Source organism: Helicoverpa zea, chromosome 1, assembly GCF_022581195.2.
Source record: "Helicoverpa zea isolate HzStark_Cry1AcR chromosome 1, ilHelZeax1.1, whole genome shotgun sequence".
Classification (NCBI taxonomy): domain Eukaryota; kingdom Metazoa; phylum Arthropoda; class Insecta; order Lepidoptera; family Noctuidae; genus Helicoverpa; species Helicoverpa zea.
In genome coordinates this window covers 10819863-10835185 of record NC_061452.1, presented here as the reverse complement: position 1 = coordinate 10835185, position 15323 = coordinate 10819863, and the positions used below count along the sequence as shown (strand labels likewise).

Sequence of the window (15323 nt, the reverse complement as noted above, 5' to 3'; positions counted from 1 at the left end):
TTCTTCTACTATTTACATAGTACTATGCGACAAGGTAATTGATGGCTTGTTCAAGACCCAAGTAAAAAAGAATAATAAATAAAAAACAGAATATAAAGGGAAAGAATATTTACAATTTGAACATTGCTAAATTTATTTAAATAATAATACACCATACATTACACAACAATAAGCTATTTAATAGTTCTTCTCCCAGTTCTCACGTTCTGCTCTCTCCTTCTTCACCTGGTCTACGATGGGGCTGAGGTAGAGCTGGTCTTCCTCCCACTTGGTCCACTCTTCCTTGGGGAGGATGGTCTTGGTCATGGAGAGCTGCATCGCCCGCACGATACGGAAGTTACGCTCATCAACAACGTTCTGGGGGAGGCGGCGGAGAGCCTCAGTGACATCATCGTTCTCATAGAGGCAGTCGTCACGAAGGAGACCTGTAAACATATTACAATATGTTATCAGTTCTAATAATATGCATTTTTTGTACAAGAGAAACATATATAGAGCATATTGTACAAAACTTAGAAAAATATAAGTATGTGTAATTAATACACTAAATATAGTAGACAAATAAGTTGCTCATGGCCTAATTGTTATCGCAGCAAAAAATCCATCCAGAAAATTGGGGCAATACTTTATTTTAGTATTGGTTAATCTTAGTTTTAAAGTCAATTTAATGTAATTGATCTTTAATTTCAAACTTTGTCTTCATTTTGGGAGTGGCTAATCTTCTGCTTGGTGTTTCAACTATGAGCTAGCTGGTTTGATTACATGCTACAGGTTTTACACTTTTCTAAGCTGTAGGTTTGGTCAAGATAGTGCATTTATAAAATACTGACGGTGGTGTTGTGTTTGTTTTATTTACTTCAAAATGACGACATGATTTCAGTGTATCTTGTTGTATACAAGTGTTTGGATGACTACTACATCTAGTTTGATTCTTATAAGCATAAATACGCTAGACTAAATTGTTTCTTAGAATAAGAAATAACAGGTCCAGTTCCTAATGTCTTGTAGGCACTGTCAAACACCATTTTTAACCTATACAAAAATATTGGTTTGCCCATCAATGAGTTCAGCCTGTACTAATGTAAATAGAAATATGAGGTGTATACTAACCGTATTTGTTGAATCCAGCCATGTTGTAGGCCCATTTTTTCATGCTGTCTGAAAATAAATACGTTACATAACAAAATTGTAACTATTGAAACATTGTAATGGACAAGCATCATGTACAGGTCTACGTATATATTATACTCACTGAGGGCGACGGCAGTAGTTCTGAAAGCCATTTTGTTGGAGCACTGAATTCCAAGGTATAGGTGGTAGAATTAATTACAATACGATCGAAGAACGACCGTCTTTTTGCGTGCAAGGTTCGTAAATCAAATGTCAATTGTCAATCAATTTGACAACCACAGATGAAAAAATGAAATGATGTCGTTCTGAAATCATGGCATTCAAAAGCCAAAAGTAAGAAGTACTTGTTACAAAAAATACCGATAACCTGTTTTATATGGTACTGTGACTACGGTCTTTCTTCACATAATCCTTTTCATCAAATGTGCTATAATAACATCTGATGAATGTTTATAAACCCACTGATGTATCAAGAAACTGTAAGGTATGGACTGGAAAGCATCGGTGGCCGCAAGATCTGGGAACTTCAAGAATACTATCGTATTTATCCACACAAAAACATCATAGTATTCTTGAAAATGCCTAGGTCTTATTCTTTCAATTCTCCAGTAAAAACTATATTTCCTGGTTTCATCCAAACCGTCAAAAAAGTTATTGTCAAATGTCATCATATGTTTTTGTCATTGTCACTGTCATTCACCTGATATCATGTGATTATGTCAAAAACGCAATTTTTCTCTTATTTTTACGTGAAAACTAATTTTTATCGAAAAAATGTTTTTTATTGTTTCGAATAATATTTCTGGGTATAAGCATCATCGATAACATTATTGAGATCGAATGATGACAACATAGAAACGACTGTAATCCGAATTTATTTCAGCATAATTTTCCGAGTTTTTAATCATTATGAAATGGTACGTATCTTTTGAAAACATTAAAGCTGCGTGTGGTTAGAAGTTACACACTACTTATCTATTTCAATATGAAATGTCCAAGACAAGTTAGATAAGGTTGCGTGCGCGTGGCTACTTCGTGCTTCTTATCAAGCTGTTTGTTTTCTTGTCTTGGAGTGAACTTCGAATGACCTCGCTCGACCTCCTAGTTCCCCAGTCCGCTTATCATTATCAGCACAAATAAAATGAGACGGCGGAAGGTATTTTATTTAATTCATCAGATATCGTGGCGCGAACACATACTGTTCTCGGCTCTCACTCGATAATTGTTATTGCAATATTTTGTGTCGTTGTACGCGTACAACTGTTATAATATTTGATCCTTTCGGATTTCAATTTCGTGTGTTAATTGTGTAGTGATTTTTTTGTTCATCCTGCATTCAAGAAGAGGAATGCCAAGTGACTGTCGAGACTGTTTGGGAATTCGTTATCGAATTAATACCCTGCACCAAACGTGGAAGTGGCTGCATCAGACAATCGCCCTTCACGAATATCTGATCTCCCTCTCGTCGGCTGATACTGACGCTGGTTGCTCTATGCACTAGGTTATAATATTACATAGACTATTTGAACTGTTATTAGTCAATTTAATTAGGTTACTTAAAAAATAGATAATTAACGTTTAATAAACTGTGGTTATAAAGTTCATACAGAAAAGTATCCGTTTGACGCTTAATTTTCATATCATAACATTTAAAGATGGCTCAGACAATGATGAAGAAGATAGTTGCAAGCAGTGCCTGCCTGATGGTGGGTATCACAAGAAGAACCAGCTCTCGTAGCTTGGTGACAGCAAGCAACAATGTGACTGCTAAGAAGGAACGCAACTTGCCGGCTGAGGGGGAGATCACCAAGTCTGTCTTCATGTCTCAATCAACTGACATCTACACCAACCTGGCTCTTGAAGACTGGATGTACCGCAACATGGATTTCTCTAACCACCATGTGATGATGGTTTGGCGTAATGAACCATGTGTTGTGATTGGAAGACACCAGAACCCATGGTTGGAAGCCAATGTCCCACTTTTGAACGAGAGGGAAATAGCCCTAGCGAGACGTAACAGTGGTGGTGGTACTGTGTACCATGACCGTGGAAACCTGAACATCACTTTCTTCACTCACCGTGAGAGGTACGACAGGAAATACAACTTGGAGCTGATCAAAAGGGCACTCTTCAGAGGATTTGGAATCAAGTCTATCATCAATGAACGTCAAGACATGGTTGTTCGAGATAAATACAAAGTATCCTTTTTGAATAGAAAATCTACATAATTATGAACATAAATTATTCTATCATATAATTTTAAATGGATTGTTGGATTGCTTTTGAAAGCGTATGTAAATCAAGCCAAGCTTGATAAACAGTACTTTTCCAATACATTTTGTTGACCTATTTTCATATTTGGCCATGATATAAACATATTAGTTTCCTTAGCAATAACTTTCCTAGGTATCTGGAACAGCTGCTAAGCTAGGCCGTCTGACAGCATATCATCACTGCACACTTCTAGTCAATGCCAATAAGGCAGATCTCAGCAGAGCCCTTGCTAAACGTGAGGTGAGTAAACTTTCCTCATACACTTTATAAGAAAATAGACCTTATTAACAGGAATTACGTTGCTTTATTATCATAGTTCTTATAAGAATATCAATAAGGTTAATTTTCTTATACAGTACCTTTTCTTCTTCATTCTTTTATTTCTTTCTTGCTAATAATGAGTAGACTTCTTTTATTTCTTTTCACTATCTTCGTAATAACGTTTTTGTTTATGCTACTAATGCTCTTATTACTCTTTTGTTTTTGACCTATTTATGCTATCTGTAGCGTGTCTGTCTGATCAATACAGAGTATTTCATCATTTTATTCCATATAGTAACAAGTAGTGATAATTTCACCTAATTGAAAATGAACACATCACAATTATAAATTGGATATTCTTTAATATGCAAGCATAGTCAAATTATAACTATTTATTCAGTAAGCCGGTACCAGGCAGAGGCCCACTATGCTTTTATGCATATTCAAGTAATGTCATAGGTCGTACATGTTGCATTTCATTGTTTACGTGTGATTCATCAGTTTGTGTAGAGGGAACAAAAGCGTTAACTCTTTGCACACACTCAGATATATTCTCGATTGCACAATTTTTACTAAAACAATTGTATTCATAACAATCATTGTTGTTGTAACCTTTTAGCTGTTTTTCTTTTACTAATACTTTGTTTTTCTACTGACCTTGATAGCTCCCCTCCAGTTTTAAGTTAAGGACATTTTTAATTCTATTTAGCATGGCATACAGACTCAGGCGACGGCATCCACGCGCTCTGAAGTGGCCAACCTGTCGGAGATGGACAACCGCGTCACCGTGGAGAGCCTGCAGACTGCCATCGGCTACGAGTACTTGCGCACCGCCGCCTTGAGCCTGCAAGACGGGGGTCAAGGCCAGATCTCAAAGCAACGTGGCTTCCAATTCGTTAACCCGACTGACGATTGGTTCCCAGGTATGTTATCCAACAATTACTTTCAAACAATTTCAGACATCTGTTGCCTAACTTCAATGAAGAGTTTCGATAGACCCTAATCATGATTTTCTTTCCAGGTCTTGCGGAATTAAGAAACGAGCTCCAATCTTGGGACTGGAACTACGGCAGAACACCCGTGTTTACAGTGAGCCGCTCCTTCCCCGTGCCGGCGGAGTTGCTCGCTCCGTCCAAGGCGTACTCTGCGACACAGGAGCTAGTCATAAGCATGTCGGTCGACAAAGGTCTGATCGATGACGTCACACTCAACATCCCACCAGGACTTGTGGAGTCTGGCTTCCACGGCGAAGCATCCGTCATAACCCAACTTAAAGGAAAGAGGTTCACTTCTGAAGCTCTAACTGCACTCCAAGACGCGATGCTCACGAGACACAGCAGTGACGTCAGAAAGTTGGACGATAAGGAACAGTTCGTCGCCAAGTGCTTCGACCAAGTGGTAAATACAGTGTAAGTCTCAGATTATGTACATTTGACGACGTAGGAGCTATGAGTACTGTATGTTAGTATAAGTATCATTAAACAAAATATTGTGGACAATTAGTAGACATTGTTCAATGATTTCGTGTTGATTATGCTGTATCTATCTATATCTACAATTATCAACATGAAATATATTTAATAATGTAAATAGTCTGTAAATTATAATTCTATTTTTTATACAATTGAATGTATTTACGCCTAACTATATAAGTGTGATATCTTGTTAGATTCCTCTCTTCTGCTTTTTAATATTCTTTTTCGTCTTTATTAATTTCCAAACTGCTTTATTACATTACTTACGTGTTTTTTTAGTTTAGTGTTATATTTGTAAATATCTGGACGGTTGGCGGAATACTGTCGGTACTATTTGAAGGATCTTGAATCTCCTGCGACATTTTTTCCTGCTGATGTGAACCTTACTTCAATATTGCGCTGTCCGTCCGGAGTTAGTCACGCGAGTCGCACCCTAGTGCCGAACGCTACAAGAATGCATCATATCATTTGTTTTAATTAATTAAATTATAATTTTGTTACAGAATTAACGTACCCACGTAATGTTACTTATCAAACATTTTGTGTAGCATGTATTACCTACTGTATTGTAATCATCGTGTAGACTTTATTCGACTAATTTACCCATTTCATAACCCACGCAACCTTGTTTCCTTGACACCACTCCGAAACGGGGACTTTTTTGTATGAAATGGATGTAGGATAATTATATTTAATTTAGTTTTATTTGTATATTTTAAGTTTTGTTTAATTATGTCCAAGAGGTTGCTTTGTAATAATAACAACATACGTAGTTTATATATGCCAAGTTGCGAGATCCGAGACTCATCGGATTCTTTTAGAAATAAAGTTAATGGCTTCAGAAATTGGACACAGGTTTATGTTATTATTATTATTAAATGGGAGATTGGATTTGAAAGTTACTCATTGAAATAAAAAAAGTATGATAAAAAAAATATGTTTTTCTTTTTTAATCTTTCAACAGTAATATTCCTCCTTAGGTTTGTGAACATAAATAGATAGCTGGCTGCAGGTCAATAATTGACCTAACAATCTTTCCTATCAGAGTGTACTGCGTATGTTACTCGTACTAATTAAACTAGATATAATTAACCAGACACTGCTTGCCCTGACTGCAATATCATCAACTCTTGTAATCCTTATTATTTTAACCACTGAAAATGAACTAATCGATAGTCGAAAGTAACGTTGAGTGACGTTAACTCTGCCGTCATCGCACCTTATTTCATGCACCTTACATAAAGTGGGGCGAGCGTGAAATACACGTTTATAAGTAGATAGCTACCTAATCAAAGGAAATCGGACTGTTAACGTTATCCAATGTTTAGAGGGTTATCAAAGAGATATATTATTAGCGAAATTTACATAACATGACAGGGTTTAATTTACCTAATTAGCGATTCAGTTTACATTCAATATATCACCGTGATTTATCAATTATTTAAGTCATTCTAATTAGCACGAAATTAAAGTGCCGCGCTAATAAGTTAAAGATGAACGCCATAGCCACAGGCGTCGTAGGATGGTATGCATACAAATCAATGCTATTACTAATCGAACATGCACTTGTCCTCGCACAACAAAAACTCGCTTGGAGCCTGGGCTCTTCCTCTCGCTTTCTGAAGAACCGCGGTGGTGGTCGCTGGCCGACGCAGGCGAAGCCAGTCTGCGTTCGTTCACAGAGGCGCGCGCGCATTCGTCGCCATATTGTATTTACATGCGTTGTCATGACGACGGCGTAAACACGCGAACATAGGTTTAGATTGAACTTTACCGGTAAAGTTTAGTTTACTTATCTGTTACGCTATAAGACTGAAAGTGTTGTGAGTAAATAACTGTATGATTACATGGTTTGCCTGTAGTTTTTTAAAGAATAAAAGTAAGTATAAATATCTATAATCAATATTATATTTAAGGTGATCTAATCCTACCTATTTTGTGTTGGACTACTGATAACTTTTTCATTTATATATTTTTTCAACAACTGACATGATTAACTGAAAATAAAATTTAAACATTTGAAACGATATGAAAACACCGTTAGGCTTTATTAGACAAAAATGGAAGAAGCTTGAACCGGGCATCGAACCTTACCTATAGGTACTTACGTTAGTGATGAAGAATCGCAGAATGCCTAATAGACTAAGCTGATTTAGGTATTGATAGCGCTAAATATTAAATTCAAGAAAGTCTTGTAACTGTATTTATAATTTAAGTCAACTGAACTTATTTGGCTAAAAGTTGGTGTTGTGTTGAGGTAGCTTGGAACCAGGAGACATCCGCTTTCGAGTTTAGTAAATCTTGGGATGCAAGTAAACCGCTGGAAAAAACTAGTTAAGAGATGAGGAAGAATTAATATAAATTAACGCCTCAAGAGGTTAAAATGAGGACCGTGTGGTCGAAGTTCATGGCAAAAGCTAATACTTAGGTATTGCTTTTAAACCAAAAATACTTTTATTAAGTATAATTATCTGCTTAGGTAACAAGAATGTAATGATATTATGACCTTGATGGATGATAAATTAGCACGTTTTCCGCTTAGAAAACCGGCATCCTCTTTATTCCGACCAATCGATATCACGCAGACTGAAGAAACGATTTCATAGGGATTGCAAAACATCGTTATTAATTTCATATTAGTATCAAAATGTTTAAACAATTGAAGCTTGTTAATTAAATTGCAATTACACAGTTTATTGGCTTCCTGTTCAAAATTCATGAATATTTATTTATCTAAGTGATATTGATGAGTTTCCGTACAGATCAACAGACTTTTAAATCAATCTGTCGGCACGTGAGACTTTTTCCGACATCAGGCGAAAAGGAAATTGTCGATTGCTGTTACCTATGTCTAATTCTACATCATCTGTTGAATTTACATATTTGATTTTTTGGGTGATAGACCGACAGTAGGTGTTCCCGTTTAGTGATTATGGCCAAATTTTTACTGAAAACTTTCAGCGGACAGCTTAGCCCAAATATTTGGGACATACCAGGTACTTATTTTGGATTAGGTACCTACCTATATAATAAAAAATGCTGCATGATCAGCGAACGTTACGAATTTACGTAACAAACCGCGTAATTAAATTCTTTACGTGGGTTAATCAATTTCTAAGCAAGTAAGTAAGTATAGCATATTTATATAGGTCAGCACATTAGCTGACAGTTAGCAACAAACATGGGCACATCGGTATGCATTGCACAATTATTGTCGGTAACATCGCATTACGTAACGCTGGACATAGCGGATTCTTCGCAGATGTAAGTATCTAAGTACAGCGCCCACCTACCAGGATATTTTGGAAACAATAGCCATTTCATTATTTTGGTTAACGTGACATAAACATGGAACTGACATGTTAGCCAAATGCAAACAGCTTGTCCTAAATGCAATTTGGGTTCAAATAATGTGTTAGATATTAAAAGTAAATAAAGACACAATTTTTATTGGTATTGTTGTAATAATATGTACCTATACATACATAATTTAAATTAATTACTTTCCAACCAGATAAGCAAATACATTATTAATTAAAGGAGTTAATTAATCAATCATTGAACTTGAGATCCTTATGCATCGAACATTGTTTGAATATTCTTCATTTCTTCAATGTTTATTATAGGTACGGTGTATTCAAACGATGGTTTAAGCAAATTGAAGTAACCTGCCAAAGCTCGAATTGGCAAAGATAACCGCAGTCGTATATTTTAGTGGTTGTTGCACGTGATTGCCATATTGTCAGGTTGCCAGCTTGCCTACATGCCTACTTATTGCGCAGTCACTCAATATAACCATGAAGGGTCTTTAGAAGACAATACAAGTTATGTACGGTACTTAGGTAAGTAATAGGCAGAACTTCTGGCACACGCAGGTCACATCGAATCCACAGAGCAGTTGGGTTGAGAAGCTGGCTATAAACAGAAATCTTGCAACAGCTTTATGACTGGTTATTTAAATAGTTCTCATTGATATTAGGATTGTTAAAATTTTATTTCATCCGCAATCCACGTAAAATTAAGGGGCGCTATCATAAAGCTCTTAAACTTTTAATCGGTAGGTTTCAACACGGAAAAATTGCAGCGTTTTTCTCTAGTTTTTCTTTTGTAGGTACATTCATATACTGTGATCTCGCAGACCAGTATAAAGTTCAACAGACCATTTGGTTTGTACCTAAAGAGGTAAGTGCACTCAATAATTGAAGTCGTTAGAAACTTACAGGAAGAACGTGCAGCGTGCACAATCCACTTTCACCGCAACATCTTCGGAGTGCATTTAAGCGCCTCTCGTTATAGTATCCCATTATTATCTTAACATGTTCTTTTGGAAAAATAAAAATCTCATAGAATACAAGACGGGGATCTCGTAGTGGGTCATAAGTTGTGATCGTGGGTTGGCAAACTTAGTAAATGCTCTGTAGCGTGATAAGAGATTGATGTCCGTGAGGGTTCAGAGGAGAGCTGAAGATGTAACTTTGTATGGATCGGATCAGATGGTGGCTTGTAGTGTGAGAGGCTTTCTAATATCCATTGGCTTATGGCTAGTAGATGTTTTAAACTATGTTATACGTGTAGATAGGTATACTTCGTCTGGTAACAAAGTGGTAGTCGAATGGTAACAAACTTTCGATCTCGATAGCTCTCTTTGCCTATTAGTTTTACGAAAACTCCAATCTGTTCATCTGTCTAGAGAGAGCTTATTGTTATTTTCAAGCAGTACCTTTACATACACAAGTAACAGTTTTAGAATAAACAGCATAAGTAAACGAAAAGACGCGTTTACACAATGAGCTCTTTTGTGAATCCATGCAAACTGACTTCAAATAAGAGACGCTGTTTAACAAGGTAGACAAAAATGATGAAACCAAACAGATACAAATTGATTAGAGCAACAATCTTCTAAACTCACAACTCGATGACATAACTCAAATTAAGAATAAGATTTATGTTAGAAAAAAAAGTGTGCGTGTATTTTGGTTCAGTCTAGTCACGCGCAATGGCTGTCTGTACGCATTAAACTGCATTTGAGATATTAATTAGTAGTTAAGATGAAGAAATCGCCCCTTAAATATCAGTTGCTTCGTTACCGTTTTATATAAGTAAGTCGGGCTCGTATTAATTACTTTCTATAGCGGCGCGATTATGCCGTGGGAATTGAAGCTCTGGACCTAAACCTCTCTAACCTCATTATGTTTATTGAAATTCAATAGGTAGGTACAATATCTGGACAATGATTAATGATAATTCAGTTAGTGGTTTGGATAATACCTAAGTACTTACATATAAATGCATTGTTGAAATAACGAAGTCCATTTATCAAGATAATGCTGCGCTAAGTAAAAATGAAATAAGTAAATTGAATTCTTGGCTTCCTTCATTAGATGTTTATTTATCCGATTAGTTAAAAAGGAAAATGGGGTTCTGGAAATATTTGTGAATACGAACAGCAAGACAAATGCAATTTATCATCATCTACATTTTTATTTGCTTGAATCATAATAATTATATGATCCCACTTAATTTTATTTAAACACATCTCAATGCAGACAAAATGTTAGATTTTTTAACTCGGCGCCGGTCAAAGTTCAATGTTATTCAGTAACTTGCATTCGAATGAATCCGTGTACGATGCGGTTAAACGAGTCTTGTTAATACCGTCGTGATGTTACCAACATCGTCATCTGTAAGATACTTTAAACTAGCGGTCAAATTGATCTATTGATAGCTAAATATTTTTAAGCTCGTGAAAAGTTCGTTATAGAATTGCTTTATGGCGTTTATGTGCTTGAGAGAAATGCTTTATGTTCTGATAAATGGTGATGTAAGATTGAAGTATTTTTGTATTAATAACTTAACTTGAGTAGTTGAGTAAGTAATCAAAGTTTTGTCACTGTCATTAGTCCATGTAGTTGTGGACTGTCTATTTATTCCTGAACATCAAAACAACACAAACATCAGACAAGGAGAATCAATGAATTCCTGATGTCTCGCCACTGAGCTGGATAGCTGCTTATGACTAGAAGTGGAAACATAGATATTTAAAGATATTACAGTCACTAGATAATATGGTCCACAGTGTACCTACTCAAATATAGTGAAATAAATGAATTACAAAGTAATATTTTACATGCTTCTATTAGATTGGCAATGTTTCATGAATTAGCACACGACAGAGGATGCAATACTTAATGTGATAATGATGACAAAGTTTATAAATCTTATTTATGTCCAGCGATCGATATGCTGTTATTATTACAGTTGGATTATATACAGGTGTATTGAGATATATAGATAGTCAACTGAGTACATACAAAAACTTAATGTAATGTAAAATATATTTAGATAATTTGTTCTTAATTAATTGGACGATCGATTGGGTTGTTAGCTGATCATGATCGATTAAGGAGTTTGAATGTAAAAACTCTAGCCAACTTAATCCAATTAAAATTAATACTTGCCGCCAATAATTTGCCTGTTCGTTAAGTATTAATTGATATTATTTTGTTGTGACAAATATTGGCAACTATCATAATTAATGGGTGACATAAAGAGCAAAACATTTTTTGTCATCCGATAATTCAGTTTACACATACATCAATCAAGAATAACGTAACACTAAATCAATTCAGAATCGATTGAGCTCTTTGAAGTGCTAATCTAAATCGCCAATTACTCTTAATTTCTTTTTTTTTAATTTGTTACAGAACTACAGAAGCTAGTTTAAGAAAACTCTATGGACATGGAGAAGGACAAAATTGTGTTTAAGGTAAGTTTTATTTTGACAATTTAGAGAATTTGTTACACTTTTTATTCTAATTTCTCATCTCTATTGCATTATATTTTTATTTACTTTTGTTCTCTTGTGCCATCGTTGTCAAGAAAACGCGCGAAACCGGTAAACATCCGTGTCTTGTTTTTTTCTTTTGTCCGAGTCACATTGAACCAGTCGGCTAGTGGCACGGATCATTGGGACGAGCTGACCACACCACTGTTTTTATCTGCGGTTAGATACTGAGATGCTCTTATTTTTTGTATGAAGGTCTATTTGACTTTGATAATAATTCAGTTCCGCGTGAGATTTCGGTCTCTGATAGAGTTGACAAAAACATTTCTTATCAATGGAGAGGGATTGGATGATTAATTTGAATAACGGATCATCATCATGCTCCTGCCCTTACCCCAATATTGTTTTGGGTTGGCGCGACCTTCCACACCGTGGCGTCATTATTTCTAAGCATATCGATTTCTACATAATCTTTCCATCGATTCTTTGGTCGTCTCTTCCACTATATCTGTCCACATTCATGCCCAAAACTCTCCTCACAACATTATTTTCATTCCTCCTCATCACATGCTCCTTCCATATTAGCACATTCCTCTTCACATTCTCATCTCTACCGCACGTAATTGTCTTTCATTCGTCGCTTTTATGGGCATTCATGATAAATTAATAATGGATAACGATTGCTATTCTTGTATTGCGAATAAACTTCTTTATAAAACATAGTATTCAAGTTAGATAGTTTGCTCAAGCGAGCGTGGAGTTTGTTGAGAGAATCACAATATTCTCGACCCCATAAATAAGATCTGATCTAATTGTACTAAAAGCTAAATTAATAGCACTGTCATTTACTGTATCCAAAGCACTTTAAAGCTTGTATGAACTTCATAAACAATAGAGCAGTTTGTATGCAAATTAGATTGCATAAATTGCTTCGAAGATAATTTTACCGTGTAGAGTCTTTTGTTCTCCGTGCCGTGTAGGCATGCGTTTTCGTGATCGCAATTTTTATCTCGTATCTGCTATGTTTGTTTATGGAAATTGTGCAAATTCACGTACACCTGGCTGTGGTCAGCAATCACGGGTACTTGCATAATGGTGCAATAAGACGCCGACAGTACGATCGGCTTGTGTGTGACCGATGGATTGTGGAGGCCAATTCTATTAGCGTGCCAAATGATGAAAACCTTTTTCGAGAGATCTTGGAGAAACTTGTACTTTTACTCAATTATAAGTAACGATCTTTTATATCTTTTATCAAGCCGTTTAATAACATAAGGAACTATCGATAGAACAGATTACAAATCCAACGAAGAGCGTGAGAAAAATTGCTAAACTTTCTATTTAGTCTTTTATTCTTATTGAAATATATACAGGTACAGGTCCCATTTAAAGAATACATTATTTGGCAGTCCAAGAACAGCTGAGTTCCTCAATCCTCCGTGGTGTGTCACAGCAGGCCATGTCGTGCGCCTGTGACATTCCACTCATGGCATACCTACTCATTAGTTGGCCATCAAGGCTTCGCGTTCACTATTGTCCTACCAGGTCCTGTGCTTGCCTTCATGCGTATTTACACTAATGTTACTAACCTTCGTGAATTAAAACGTAGTTCCGCACAGTTTGAATAAAGTTGCATTATGTAATCCGTATTGTGTTAGCGGGCAATAATCATCGTCGGCGTTTAACCTGCAATCAGAATACAAGTCTCGTGCCGTGCAGCCAACAAATTTATTTGTTTCTCACATTTTTGTTTTATAAACCAGATACAGCGAGATGATTGCTGGGAAAGGTATTTGTCCCCATTGGTTTTTGCTCGCGTGGAATCGAACGCGCGTCACGTTAGTGCGGAGTAGCGCAGCCATTAGCTTCGCCTTGATGATCGGCTCGACATGTGGAGAGATCGAAACAGGTTCGATGTCATGGTTGTCGTCGTGGGTCAAGGTGTCCGTAATCAGACGCCGATCCCGAATTCAAGTTTTGAGGAAAGAAGGTCACATACTCAATGGAAAAATTGCTGTTATAACAAACGATTTGATCAAATCCTACACTAGCTTTTTGACGAATCAATTACTAAAACAAATAAATCATTGCAGGTACTGTTTTAATATGTACGAGCTGTACGGTATAATTCATCGCTATTACTGCTGTCGACATTAGATACCGGTATTATTGCAAGCCTCATTGTCCCACAAGATAATGTAATTTAGCAATGCATCGTGTAAACATAATCATGTAATACAATAAATCAAACTGGGCGCAAAAAGCGAGTGGAATGTTTAAATATATGTACATGAGCGTATGATTAACTGGATCATTTAGTTCCGACATATCGTTTTTGCTCGATATTTATTTGTTTGTAACGTGGTATAATATAAGGTGTGGTTGGGCAAGCGAAGCGTGATCGGAGGCAGCCGTCATCCGGCAAGCGAGCGGAGCGATCACGACCGCTCCGTAGCCCCATGATGATTTTGAGCTGCCACTCAAGCTGACACATTGAAGATGACGTGAATATGTGGTAAACGGAGCCAATAGGGTCTGAGAGGTCTTCGAAAGTAACAAGAAACATTCATTCTTACACAGTTTAGTAACGCTAGGCGGACTTCGTGAGGTACACAGAAAATTCGAAGGGTTACAATGACTAATAGTCAAAATAATAGCGGTACCGTTCGACAGGTTTTGTCATACACTCATATAAGTTCCAATACACTTGCATATTAATTACAAGTAAGGTGTAGATCTATTGTATTCTAATTTATCCAGCATGTTTGAGATACGAAGGCTGATCTCGTCACGACTGTGCCGTGGTGACACAGCAAGATAAACTAGGATCAGCGATTAATCATACAGCCTGCTTTGCATGGGTGTAGAGGGTGGTCGTGTCCACTATATTTGAACCGTATTGAGGCAGAAGTCATCGCAGGTACGACATATTCTATTGTATATAGAAATACACAAAAATTCTTAGATAAGAAAAGTTATGTTTTCCTCAGTAAAAAAGTTTGATATTTTCCCAATCTTACTGTAATACTTTTTACTAATTACTTTTAATAATAGCTACATTTTCAATTTAATAACAGAAAGTTAGGAAACCTCAGATAAATACCTATATATTTGTGTAGAACGGACGTATACCACTGCTGACCATTGAAAACAATTCAATAATCAATGCACTTGATGATTGATGTGTAATGAGCGCGTTTAGCGAAAATGAATTATTCAATCACGTTTGAAGTGTTAATGCATCTCGTAATTACTTCCTTAATACAATTGCCTATCACTTTACTTACCTAATTAGATGAATTACAAAACATCTTTACTAATAGGTAGAATAAATGCGAAAGTAACTGTCTGCCTGTCTGTAGCGCCTTTACCACAAAACTACTGAAGCGATTTGGATT

The 15323-nt window shown here is 36.3% G+C and overlaps 4 protein-coding genes across 6 annotated transcripts in view; 3 read left to right on the top strand and 1 right to left on the bottom strand.

Moving 5' to 3' along the window:
* Positions 1–93: 93 nt before the first annotated feature.
* LOC124638762 (cytochrome b-c1 complex subunit 7-like) lies at positions 94–1420 on the bottom strand. Its single transcript, XM_047175882.1, has 3 exons — positions 1253–1420; positions 1111–1158; positions 94–425 (listed from the first exon to the last, which is right to left on the bottom strand). Exons 1-3 carry the CDS (start codon positions 1281–1283, stop codon positions 178–180), a joined length of 327 nt encoding a protein of 108 aa, XP_047031838.1. The 5' UTR covers positions 1284–1420; the 3' UTR covers positions 94–177.
* A 409-nt stretch (positions 1421–1829) lies between these two features.
* On the top strand, positions 1830–6076 carry LOC124630516 (lipoyltransferase 1, mitochondrial). Of its 3 annotated transcripts, XM_047164459.1 has the most exons (5): positions 1830–2048; positions 2787–3329; positions 3538–3645; positions 4376–4589; positions 4688–6076. In XM_047164459.1, exons 1-5 carry the CDS (start codon positions 2046–2048, stop codon positions 5077–5079), a joined length of 1260 nt encoding a protein of 419 aa, XP_047020415.1. In that variant the 5' UTR covers positions 1830–2045; the 3' UTR covers positions 5080–6076. The 3 variants fall into 3 exon arrangements, with proteins under 3 accessions (XP_047020415.1, XP_047020424.1, XP_047020431.1); XM_047164468.1 differs by lacking the exon at positions 1830–2048 and having other exon boundaries at positions 2780–3329; XM_047164475.1 differs by lacking the exon at positions 1830–2048 and having other exon boundaries at positions 2781–3329; positions 4388–4589.
* Positions 2408–2632, top strand: LOC124635152 (the record flags this gene model as incomplete). Its single annotated transcript, XM_047170961.1, has 1 exon — positions 2408–2632. A coding segment is annotated over one exon (225 nt), but the record flags the coding sequence as incomplete, so codon positions are not given.
* Positions 6077–6814: 738 nt separating the features above from the next.
* Positions 6815–15323, top strand: part of LOC124634059 — a 72001-nt gene continuing 63492 nt past the window's right edge. The window contains exons 1-2 of the mRNA XM_047169475.1: positions 6815–7020; positions 11846–11907. Of these exons, the coding sequence (XP_047025431.1) occupies positions 11875–11907 (33 nt within the window). The 5' untranslated portion in view covers positions 6815–7020; positions 11846–11874. The remainder of the gene's footprint in view (positions 7021–11845; positions 11908–15323) is intronic.